This window comes from Glycine max, chromosome 15 (assembly GCF_000004515.6).
Source record: "Glycine max cultivar Williams 82 chromosome 15, Glycine_max_v4.0, whole genome shotgun sequence".
Classification (NCBI taxonomy): Eukaryota; Viridiplantae; Streptophyta; class Magnoliopsida; order Fabales; family Fabaceae; genus Glycine; species Glycine max.
In genome coordinates this window covers 12,576,553-12,589,993 of record NC_038251.2, presented here as the reverse complement: position 1 = coordinate 12,589,993, position 13,441 = coordinate 12,576,553, and the positions used below count along the sequence as shown (strand labels likewise).

At 28.1% G+C, this 13,441-nt stretch overlaps 1 protein-coding gene across 1 annotated transcript; it reads right to left on the bottom strand.

Annotated features, from left to right (window-relative positions):
- Nucleotides 1-3,875: 3,875 nt before the first annotated feature.
- LOC100779626 (ethylene-responsive transcription factor RAP2-3) lies at nt 3,876-6,080 on the bottom strand. The gene is made up of 2 exons (XM_003546320.5): nt 5,803-6,080; nt 3,876-4,613 (listed from the first exon to the last, which is right to left on the bottom strand). Exons 1-2 carry the CDS (start codon nt 5,960-5,962, stop codon nt 4,102-4,104), a joined length of 672 nt encoding a protein of 223 aa, XP_003546368.1. The 5' UTR covers nt 5,963-6,080; the 3' UTR covers nt 3,876-4,101.
- Between the last annotated feature and the right edge of the window lie 7,361 nt (nt 6,081-13,441).

The following is a 13,441-nucleotide window of genomic DNA, read 5'->3' as shown; positions in this document are numbered from 1 at the left end:
GACCAGAAGGAATTTTGAAGCTGTCTCAGGAGAAATATATACATAAGTTGCTTGACAGGTTTTACCTTGAAGATTCTAAGATCAGGAATACCCCTTTAGGATCTCATTTGAAGTTTTCAAAGAAACAATCTTTGCAGACAGATGAAGAAAAATGTTACATGTCAAGAGTACCATATGCATCAACAATCAAGAGTTTGATGTATGTCATGGTGTGTACCAGACCTGACATAGCACATGCAGTGGGAGTTATCAGTAGGTTCTTATCAAATCTAGCAAAGGAGCATTGGGAAGGCGTAAAGTGAATACTCAGATATCTGAAGGGTACTTCAGGGATGTGTTTGTGCTTTAGAAAAAACAATCTCACTTTACAGGGATTTTCAGATGCAGACTTGAGAGAAGATTTTTATACCAAGAAAAGCACCACAGGCTACATTTTTACTTTGGGAGGTACTGCTGTGAGTTGGAAGTTTAAACTTCAACATAGAGTTGCTCTCTCAACCACAGAAGCTGAGTACACAACTATCTCAAAATCAGCTAAGGAGATGATTGGGCTAAAGAATTTTTTCAATGAATTAGGGAAAGAACAAGATAATGCTTCAATGTTCAGTGACAGTCAAAGTGTTATAAGTCTTACTAAGAATCCAGTCTTCCATTCTAGATGCAAACATATTCAATTAAGATATCATTTTATCAAGGATTTGATAAATGGTGGAGACTTATCTTTGTTGAAGATCTTAGGATTAGAGAATCTAATAGATATGTTGACTAAAGTTGTTACAACTAACAAGCTGAGGCTTTGTATTGCCTCAGTTTATCTTCAAGGATAATTGAAGATGAAGGCGCTACACTAGGTAAAGAGTCGATGAACTCATTTCTTACAAGGAGCTACTAGAGTTTGAAACTTAGACCCCAAGTGGGAGAATTGTTAGAGTTTTGTGGTCTTAGTTCCTCTGTCCCACATCTTTTGGTTTGTAAAAACTTGTATCTCATTAGTGTTATATATAGATACACCTTATAAGCTTTAAAAGGTGCAAGTAATAAAAAGTTCTCTTAGTGTAGCCATGGTACATACATTGTGTACTGAATCACGTTAAAACTGTGTCCTTTCTCCTTATTCTTTTCTCTTCTTCTTATTGCTCTATATTAACAACCATATGTATCTTTTACTTTGATATATAACACATTTGTATACTACTAAAGTTTGAACTTATGACCATTATTTAAATTTAACTAGTTGATGTGAGCATTCAATTTATTTTTCTCTTTATATTATACTGTTTTTTTTAATTATTGTAATAACTTAAGACCTTTGACTTTTTGTTACATGTTAAGATATTTTTACAAGTTTTAATTTTTTAGACTAATTATAAGAATAATCTTCTATTCAAAACTTAATTTTCTATTAACTAATTATTTCATATTATGTTGTATCACTTATTATATTTATATTTTTCTCTAAGTATCATATAGCATTGGAGTTTCCTCTGTTTGTGAATTTCCTTTTTTACTTAGCTTTCTTAAATTCTTCTAAGTTTAAAGTATTATTTTTCTGGTTAACTTTCAAAGTAATACTTTTTCAACCTACTTCTTAAAGAATTTTATTTTTGGTAGCAATGAGTTATTTGATTTTAGTTTGCAAAAAGTATTTTCAATTTTTGAAAATGAAAGAAAAGAAAAATATGTTTATGTGTTTTCCATATATGTATTTTGAAAATTTTTCTAAAACATAAAGATTTAAAACAAAAAATGGAATATATAGTTTAGAGTTATATATTCGTACGTACTTTTGTTTTGAAGATTGATGATATTCTCGTATATAATATATAATTTGACAAATGTTTCATATCTCATACTCTTGTTTACACAGGTTATATTAAATAAAATTACATGAAAAGTTAGTGGGTTGAAAGTTGTCAAATTTACTTATTAAATTTTAAATGTTTCATAAAATTATCTATTGAATCAGCTGAAATTTTTAAAATAACCAAAATATGTATATTTATATGATATTTTTATATAATTTTCAATTTTATTTTATAAATAAAATAATTTTGAAGTTTTATAATTTTAGTATTCAATTAATTTTAAACTCATTTTTTTATTTATAAATAAATTACTTTCATTATATTTTTAGTTTTTTTTCATATGAAATAGTATTCCACTATTAATCTTATATCAATCTTAAAATATTTTTAATCAAGTTTAAAATAAATTTTAAAAATATTTAAGCAAACATTATATTTTTATCATGTTAATTGACATAATAGTTCAAATAAATCATCTAATGCAAAATTATTTAAAATATAATAAAAAATTAAATAAATCTAGTATTTATTATTGTCGATTTCGTGAAATATAATGTCGAACTAATAAAAATAAAAGTAAAAATTCTCAGACTAAATGCCCCCTAAACAACTTTAGTGTCAGTTTAGTTTAAAGAGAAGCTAATTTTATTGCTTATAAGCTAACGAGGACATCACGATTTAATGTTGGTATTTATGATTTTGATTGTATTCCCTGTCATGTTCATAATTTTATCATGAATGAAATGAAATAATTTACTTTCTATAAAAAAAAACTACAAAGTTAATTTCACAACGTTATCATGAATGAAATGAAATAACTTTACTTTCTGTAAAAAAAAAACTACAAAGTTAATTTTTAGGACGTATAATCTAAAATAAGCAGAATTATGTTACTGATATAAAAATTATTTCGATAAAATGCTGAATAATTTGACTTTGATATTTAAAGAAAATTTTAACATAAAAAAAAATTGAAATCATAAAAGTAGTCAATAGTAGAGAATCAAGGTCATAAAAATTAAAGTTAATTATAATGATAGCTGTTGTAAGTTATTAGATTAATTGTTGGAAATTACTTTTTATTTTTTTTTATAGAAATAGAAATTACATTTAGCTAGCTAGGATTATTCAATAAGTAACAAGTGTTTTTTTTAATTGCTAAAAAATTATATAGTTGCTGCCATCAAGAATAAGTGACACAAAAAAGCAGGTAAGTTGGGGATATTGATTAAGCTTTGATTAGATGAATGTCAATTTTGCAGTCACGTTTAACCAAAATCTTAATTTGCATTTCAAGGCATTATGTATTAATATATGGATTCATGTAGATCGGGACATGCAGAAACTTAGCATTGCATAATAATAGAAGGTTTTATTTATTTATTTAATTTAATGAAGATTGAATCGGTAGAATAATATTTGAATTCAATTTTTAACGAAAATCATTTTTAATAATATTAAATTTACTTTTTAATTAAACTCCGAAATAATGAGAGTCTCTATTCCTTTATAAATTAGAAAGTTAAAACTTAAAAACTAAAAATAATGGACGAAGGGAAGGACACAGTAGTTCTAGCCGGCTATTGATAAAACTAAATCGCCACAAAAAGGACAATTGAGATTATTCATTGATAATAATAGGCATAATAATTTCTTATTAACAAGTAGGCTCATTTAAATGACCAATTAAACATATACACGTTTTAACTTAAATCGAGGTTACTAGTAAAATTAAATTTTTTAGGTATAGACAAGTGTACTATTTGTTTTCTTGTATTAGGGAGACTTTTGATTTTCTTTGTTTCATCTATTATTGTATCATTTTGGATTTAATATAATTTACATTTAAAAAAAAAAAACATATACACGTTAAGACAATGGAACATATATAATCTAGAAACTAGACCTCAAATTCATGCACCAACATCACAATCATAAACGAGGTTTGCAAAAACGACAAGTAGAACCATACTATATAATATTTGCTTAACAAGTAGAACCAAATAATGTCATGCCAAATATATTATATACAACGCATAAACTACATATAAACATGCACGACCCAAACGCTAACACACCCTAATTGGCCTTTATTTATAATCATAATGATAACATATAATCATCCCTCTCATGATACGTTGCACCTAATTTTGAAATAATTCGACCGTACAAAACAGAAATTACCAAAGCGAGAGGACAAGACAAAACAGAAAACTAAGAACACATACACCAACATAGTTTTATAAAACTATAACTTAAGAAAACGCCATTTATTAATTAATTAATTATCTCCCTTCTAGTAAATTAAGTGACGGTTGGGCACAACGACGTCGTCCAGCATCCACAGGTCATCCATGTTGTCCCACTCAGCACCCATGTTGTCCAACCCTAGAAACCGTTCAAGTTGTTTCAGGTCGAGTTCATCTCCTCCGCCGTGGAAGGCGGCGGAAGGCGGCGATCCGGTGGATCCAGTGGTGGATTGTGAGCTGCTGCTTTGTTCGGTGGTGGTGTCAGGGCTGAGGCAGCGTTGTTTTTTGGAGGGTGGCGGAGCGGTGGCCGGGAAGTTGAGCTTGGCCTTGTCGCCGCGGATGCGCTTGGCGGCGTCGTCGTAGGCTCGGGCGGCTTCCTCGGCGGTGGGGAAGGTGCCGAGCCAGACGCGGACGCCCTTATGTGGGTCCCTTATTTCCGCGGCCCACTTGCCCCACGGCCTTTGCCTGATTCCTCTGTACACGTTCTTCCGAGCTCGCCCACCACTCTTCTTTTCTGCACTCACACTTTTCTTCTTCTTCTTCTCACATGATGACACCACTGCCACATACAAACACTGTGTTAATCCATCTATCATCATGTGACACCTTTCAATCAATTTCACATACTTATCCGCACAAAGTCACATATATTATGATTGATATCTCTTTTAAGATTATTAAATAAAAGTTTATAAACTTTTTATACACAATAATTAATTATTACATGAAATTATTAATACGTACATACTTCTTTTTTATCTTCAGAAAATAATGTTTTATCTTTTTTGATGGGATGGTTGCTAATGGCTATTATTGATTTTCTGGAAACCGCGAAAGGCCATATATGTGTCCATGTGTCTACCGTGAGGACTGTGATAAGGTCTGATAGGATCAGGGTGAGTTTGATTGTTCTGTCTAATGAATTTTATTTACTTATTTATGAGTTTGCTTTTCTCAAGTTAAGAAACTCTTAAAAAGTTATAAACTTTCCCTTTTCTTTTTACCATTACTTTTCCTTCAATTGTAAGGAAAAAACGTGAGCAAAAGAAACATTGGTGTTTTGTTAGTTTTTAATGTCAAATTAGTGAAAAGCTTCAACCTTACTTTTGAAGGTATTCAACTAACACCACCTCTTTATCTACCACGAGAAACCCAACCAAAATCCCCACACAAATTAAAAATAAATATTTAAAACATTTACAGAGCTATTTCAGTTTAATCCAGCGAGTGAATTTTTTTAGTATATTTAGGTGAAAAAAATTTAACTGCTTAAAGAGATCATATTCAGATCAGACAGGATTGGAAATTTTTTTAAAAAAAGCTACTACAGTTTGAAAAAAAAAACAGATTAATACAAAGAGAATTTCATATATATTAGACCTTGTATATACATGTTTTTTTTTTGCTTGACAGACTCACATATATACATGTTATGATCATCATGTTTTTTTTTTTTGCTTGACAGACTCACATATATACATGTTATGATCATCATGTTTGATAATACAATAAAGGAACAAAAAAATTCTTATTGATGTTAGTTTAATTTTAAATAAACACCACTGAAGATAACACCAAAAATAAGAAAATTGGGCGACAAAAATCCAGATAGAAAAGTTGGAACGTGGGGAATTCAACAGCCAAAGAACAACCTTAAAAAACACAGAACAAGCTAGAGCAAGAAAGTGATAGATACACTGGTAGGTGGGTAGGGGTCAAAATTTGATTTTGATTAGGTAGATACATACCTTTTTTGTCTGGAAGGGGTGGTTGGTTGGTGGTGGTGGTGGTGGTATCGAAGCCAAGGAGGTCAGAGAAAGGGTCAAGCTCGGACCACAGTTCCTGCGCGGCGAGGTTGCGGCCACGCTTCACACCAATGAAGTCTGAGATGATAGCACCTCCACACATGCTTCTTCAGAACTTCTTCTTCTTCAGATAGAGAAAGAGAGTTACTATAATTTGGCAGCACTATGGGTCTCGTGACAAACACACATTAATGTGAGGAAGTGAGAGAAATATAACACGCTGAGTGCTTTCATTTATATAGAGTTAGACAAATACTATCGCTTTAGAATATTGATTAAAAAATTAAAAATCAATACTAATCAATATTTTTAAGATATTAATTAAAAAATTATTATTTTTTATTTAAATGTTTAAAATTATGTTTTTATCATTTTTTATAATCTTTATAATAAATATTTTTTTTTTATAAATATTAGATTAATAATTATTAAATTTCATGACTTGATGACGGAAGCGTGAACGAGATTCCATATTATCTATCAGATATATAAGTTGTATTCCAAGAAATAAGACAGTAACTTAGGTATTTTTTAATATAACATATATATAAGTTGTATTTTAAGGAGTGAGATAGACCAAGATGAAATTTGAGTATTTTTCAATAATAAGATTAAGAATTAAAAAAGAGATTTTTTTTTTGAAATAAATAAGATTGTGTTGTTAATGAATAAATAAAATAATTGCTTATGGTCCAGCTAAGAGCCTGAATCATAGAATGGTTGCTAAATTATGATCAGACTGTGGAGAGTGAGGGGGCTGGTGACGTGGCGCGATCTGGCTGGTTAGGGGTTAAGACGGTGTTGCAGTTTGGCTTGGGAACAAGGAAGAGTTGGATTTAACGCACGTCACATATTAAACACAAGCTTTGGGTGTGGGTGTGGGGACCACTTGGTTTTGGAGTTAACCTCGCATCATGTTTCACCCTCTACTTCGGTCATAATAACCCTTTAGACCATCAATGTAAAGTTACTACTTACAATATGATCGAATCACCTACCAACCACTCTAAAATTTTCTTGGTTAAAACTTAAAAGTAAGTTGAAAGGGAAATGACTGTATACAACTTGGTAGAATACATAATGGAGTAAGGTAAAGGTGTTATCTAAAATTTTGATGAAAAAAATAAGTGATAAAAAAATTATATATTATTGTCCAATCATAAATTATAAATTTATTAATGTTTATTATAATTATTTTAATAGTCATATTAATAATTATTTATTTGTGATTCTTTGAGAATATAAAATAGTTTTATAATATTATTTAAACTCAAATAAAAAATAAGATTATGTTAACTTCATTTTTAAAGTAATGCATCAATTTTAGTATATTATATATAAATTGTAGAATAAAATAAATACAAAATTTATATTAAAGCATTTTTATAATATATATTAAAATTAAAATAAAGAGAAAGAAGTGTACAGCCCACACAATTTTTTTAAAATTTCTTCTATTTTTTTTCTATTTGAACTCCACCTAAAAGAAAAGAAGAAAAAAAATGTGAGTTGCATACTTTTTATGTCAATTCTATGCTCAAGAGGCGACATTTTTAACTATATCATATCAACGTTTTTTTTTTAAAACAAAAACATTTTTTCCCCACAATTGATTGTCATATTCTATGTAATAAAAATAATTAATTTAAGGAAAAAACTCATTTTTTACTCAAAACAATCAATTATTTTCTAAAACAATCAATTAAGACGATTTTTCTCTCTTTCTTTTTACCTTTATCAACCCTGTTTCTGTCCTTTTGTGAAACATAGCTTTAGGCAAATATAAATCTCAAGGTTTGGGGGGAATAGCCCATGGCGGCTAAATTTGAAGTTAAATTATTTTATTCCTTTTTATAGTTATCAAGTTAATAATTATGGTTGACTAAAAAAAGATATTATCATGTGACAGCAAAACATGGTTACTTTTGAATCTGTATCCTCTCCAATTGAAAATAATTGGAGAGTCATAATTAATAATTTTTTAATTATTAAATAAAATTAGGAGTTGAAATTTGATTCTGTGTTCAACTTAATTTTCCTGTTAAAACTATAGAGCTCTTGTATAATTTTTCTCCTTCAAAGTGTTTTTAATAACATATTTTACTAGAAAACAACTGCACATGACAGCGAAGAACCTTTAAGAAACACTGAAATTCAATTTCTATGATGGAGTGGTTCCAATTGCTGCCTTCCACCCTTTCATCTCTCTCCTTCCACACTCTCCTTTGTCGACCACAGGCTCCACCCTCACTAAGGCTCCCACCTTCATTGTTGAGCTCCAAGTTGAATTACTCGATCGATGAGTTGACTCGATGACTTAGAGCGGGTCTCGCCATGTACGCTTGCTTCTCCTGAAATCTATGACCTCTTTGACGACATTACTAAGAGATTATTTGCTCTTCCGTCCACCGTTTGAGTGATAAGAATTGCTAGAGTTCTTTCAATGTCACCGCAGATAGAATTGGAGACATTTGAGTTAAGAAACCTTATGGGAGCATTGCATGTTACAACGATTGAACACGTGGCTAAATCTCACTACTAATTTAATCTAATGGTTAAAAATTTGTTAATTAAAGACTCTTCAATTATTCAATTTGAGAGGATCCGAATCCATTCCTTTCATTCATATATATATATATATATATATATATATATATATATATATATATATATAACCAATTACATTGATGTAACTTTGACCATTTATTACATCATTTAAAAATTTTCAATTAGATAATATTTTTTCAAAATCCTCATTAGATTAAAAGCTCTTTTCACATAGATTATATATACAAAATTTTATATTAATTCAAAATTATTTATTACCTCATTCATATAAATTAAAATTGACGTAATATAAAATTTTCAAATTATACTAAAATATCGATAATTTGATTATTTACTTATTGATATTTAATTTTAATAAAATTTGACTTAAAAAATCTTGATAATATAAAAATATAATTCAATTGTTAGATTAATAAAAATCACATTCTATATAAATAGTGTAATAATTACTTAAATTACACTAGTATAATTTGATCACTTCTTTCTCCATTTAATAACTTTAAATTGCATATGTAAGATTTTTTTAAAAGAACAACTTTCATCCAATGAGTAATATCATATCAAGGGGGCGCAGTTTTTTATCTATTGTTTTTTCTTCTTAATTTTCCTTCTATCTTCACATGTTTTTTTTTTTTTCGTTTTTTTTTTCTGAATCTATCTTCACATGCTTTAAAAAGAAAGATAATATTAATGGAGTTATCCTTCAAGATAAAATATGCAGAGGGCGCATTTAATTTTATTAAAGTAAAGTAGCTAGAATGTAATACCAAAAAACAAAAGAAACAACTAGAGTGGAGGCATACGTAAAAATGCAGGTACGTATATGTATGTACATAACTTGCAATTGACCATTACAAACATGAAAATAGCGTAAGCATAAAGATAACATACAGGTTGTAAACTTGTAATAGAAACAAGAAAAAGCAAACGGATAAATGCAGAAAAAAAACAAACAAGTTGAGAAATCTTTGACATCGCATACGCAAATGATGCGAAGGACTATAATAGGATGAAACTGATGGAACTGCCTTCCACAATCACAATCCTAGAGTAACCGGCTTTAGTTCAGGAAGCTGCAAGATAAATGTGAAAAGGTAAACACATACTTTAAACAAAATTGCGTTTAAATATTTCAATCTCAATTCTATAATTTACTATGGAGCACATAAATCAATTGATACTGATAATGATTTCAAATTTAAGTCATGAATATATAATTATGTCATACTAATATGAGAATTTATCATGCATAATAATTGTAGGACCGGTGGAGTATGATTGTTTCTTGCGAAATCAATTGTGGGTTTAGAGGGAAAAAAGGTCTCATTTCCTTTAATAGTGGTATTTTCTCTATAATCCAAGCTCAACCCCACCGCCATACATTTTGTAAAGAGTGTGACAGTGTGAGGTCCCTACGTAGCTTTAAAAGAGTAGATTGACTTGATTCTTACTAGTATCATTATCATCAAAATGCTCTATGCATATATATCATAATGAATTGCACATTTCGAAGGGGGTTTTCTGCGGTTCTTGTTTCTTCTTGTTTGCAAGTTGTGTTCAGCCCCACGTACCTAAGCTGAAGATATTTTTTTCTGCCGCAATTGATGCACCTTGCATTCGTAATATATGTGTATTCTACACCTTTATCTAATTAAGGTTGGAATGAAAATCTGGAAGCATCTAAGTGGTCCTGCTTACGAGTCTCACTGCACCCTCTTGCTTTGGAATTGTATATGTCATTTCATGATTGTTATAACCATACTCGTTATTTACTAAAACAAATAAAAACCATCACATGTATTTTAATGTTTTAACATCTTTTTTAATATGTGATTATTAAATAACAACTTAATGTTTGTACCAAAGAAAAAAACAACTTAATGTCGACTAAAGTTTAGAAAAATCTAAATTATGCATAATGTCAATTCTTACGTTATTTCATAACTATGCAACAACGACAACTTTCTTCGCTCCAATAAGTATGTTGTTCAGCAGCCACCTATATATAGATGGTAACGATACCTATACATCAATGATCAAACTATTCTCAAACCAGTTTCTGCCGTCGAAATTCAATTCCTATATATCTGTGATGATTTTAACTAAATTCAGAATGATATATATATATATATATATATATATATATACATATACATATATATATCTTAAAAATTAAACTACTAAGAATTTATTAATCAGAGACTGATTTAGAAATTAAAAGTATTCAATAATTATAAAAATTGATTCAAAAATTAAATTAAGAGTTGGTTTCTAAATCAATATCTAATATACATCTTTAAAAAATTCTTATTTTTTTTTATGTATCAGAAACTAATTTCCCGATTTCTAATTGAAATAGTTTCAAAATAATTTTTCAGTAAAAATAACAGTGCATATAGGAATTAAAAAAAATATAATAACAATTTATTTAATAATGTTATTATATATATATATATACATATATGTTTTAGTCATTTACTTGTATTTCACTTTATTTTATCATATTTTTTATTTGGCTTTACCCTGAAAGCATTTTCTTAATTTGGTACGTGCATGTTGTCAGCGATCAGACTCATTCAAGTTGGTAGACCCCTCCTTTTCAGTAGCGTGGGGCAAGCAGTCAAAACAGCAAAACAGCTCACAGAAATCCTTGAGTCTGCTGGTTTTCTCCCAAATAATACAAATATATTTTTTAAAATAAAATAATTTATAAAAATTGTTATAATTTTAAGTTTATTTTTAAACATATTCGTTTATAAGACATTCGTAGCAACATGTAAATTTATTGTATTCTATTTAAAATTTATTTATATAAAATTTACTAAATACTATTCTCTTTCCAAAATTTAATGTCGCGATTGCATTTCAAAACATGGATGAGAGAATGTGTTACTCCAATCATCATCCAGTCATCACAGCCTATATGGTGACTCCTAGAAACTGAAATTTGAAATCCCTATTCTTTATTTTCGCTTATGATTAACTTAGCCTCATAGATAGGATAAGATAAATTAAAATATTACTAGAATCAAAGCTAAATGGTAACTTACCCTCCTAAAGATACAAGTGTATGAAAATTTTAAGTTAGTACTTAAATATGAGATATTAAATGTGAAGTAATATCTTATTTGTTGTATTCGTGATGTTCATGTCATCATGATGATTTCATTTTAGTCTCTAGTAATCTAAATACAATATGACAAACAATTAAGATATTATTTGATACTTAACATGTTATATTAGTACTCTTGTTGACGTTAAAAAATAGACATTCATATAGTTATATACACGAGGACTAACATAATTACGAAAGAGATTTTAAAAGATTTTTTTTTTTTATTAATTTGCTTACATTTAGAGGCTAACTAGCTAGAAATCTCTATGTGCTCTTAGAGACTAGGTTGACCATTTAGCCTAGAATTAATTTTAATAGTTGAATAGAATAAAAATAAGATAAAATTTTATATTATTTAGTGGTTAATATTTTATGTTTGATACGTGAAAAATAGAAGATATATAATTTGTTAGATGATATATACATTATCTTTATGTTGAGATATATAAATTAATGAATTTAATAGTTATGCACCATTAACCAATCACAAATTATTAGTATGATTTTAAATATAATTATTATAAAGTTAACAAATTTAATAGATATAATATATTATAGTTGGATAATAGCCTATAGTTATTTTACATTGTCAATACATAATCTATTTTCTCTAAATTAAATAATATCATGATATGAAATGAAATATAGGTTAAATACACTTTTGACCGCCCATTTTTTTTTTAATTTGATTTAAGTTTTTTAATTTTTGCTTTTAGTATTTAAACAATTTTTTTAACGTTGTGTCCTATACTTTTTCTCTTTTAACCATTTTAATCCATTTTGTCGAATAATATCATTAATTGATGATGTGATACCCAATTGATAATTCAATGATTTATTACATCATCAAAAGTTTGACGGACAGTCACTCAACTTTTTTTTATAAATTATGTTTTTAATCTTTTATTAATTAGTTTGACATCATTAACTACTATGAACATATGAGAGATTAAAAACACAGCTTTACAAAAAAGTTAATTAGTTGTGTAGTTTAATTTTCCATGTAGTATTATGAAATATATTAATTTTTTGTTAATAATATATTGGCTTAATTGTGTATTTTACCACATAACTTTTATTATTTTGTAAATTTTACCACTTAAGTTTTTGTTTTTGTGAATTTTAATATCTAAGTTTTTAATTTTTGTGCATTTTAACGATAATGATGTTTCACTAAAAAGTTACAATTTTTTTGCGAAAAAACATTGTTTTGTTACTAATATAATTGTAAAGTGCGTAAAAATATTCACGGAAAACAAACTTGGTGATAGAATGTGCAACTATTAAAAACTTGAGTGGTAAATTCGCAAAAAAAACTTAAATGATAAAATTCATAAAATAATAATAATTGAATGATAAAAATACACAATTGAGCCTAATGTATTTTTCACCATATGGATAAATGTTCATAATTATTTTTGAATCACATATCTCCTTGACAAGGTTCTTATATATGTAACCCTATTGGAACCCAAAAAGAAATAAAGGAGACGGTACTAACAAGACAACAAATTGAAATCATGTAGGGGATTTATTAATCTTGTTATATTTCCTGATTTGTATCCATTTAAGCCATTGATTTGGGATAATATAATTTGATATTTTAGATTAAAAGTGAATGTTTAAGTTAATTTTACATAAGATCGTATGGAATGTATTTAGTTTTTCATTGTACAGGTACGTTGAAATCATTTTTTACATTAATTATATTAAAATTTTCTTCTATAGAAATGATAAAGACATTCTCTATATATTTTCTAAATAATTCTGTCAAAAAAATAAAAACAAAAAACAAGCCGGATTTTCTAAATAAAAAACAAACCATGTTTTCAATGTCTTCAGAACTAACCATGATCAATGTGCCGTTCTCAACTTTTGAGGACCCAGAAATGTTTTTCA

What these genes read in the sequence shown, in the direction of transcription:
- LOC100779626 (XM_003546320.5), bottom strand. Translation starts at nt 5,962, where the DNA reads ATGTGTGGAGGTGCTATCATCTCAGACTTCATTGGTGTGAAGCGTGGC. An exon ending in ACCCCTTCCAGACAAAAAAG is followed by an intron (nt 4,614 to 5,802) that starts GTATGTATCTAC and finishes TGTATGTGGCAG; the next exon opens with TGGTGTCATCATGTGAGAAG.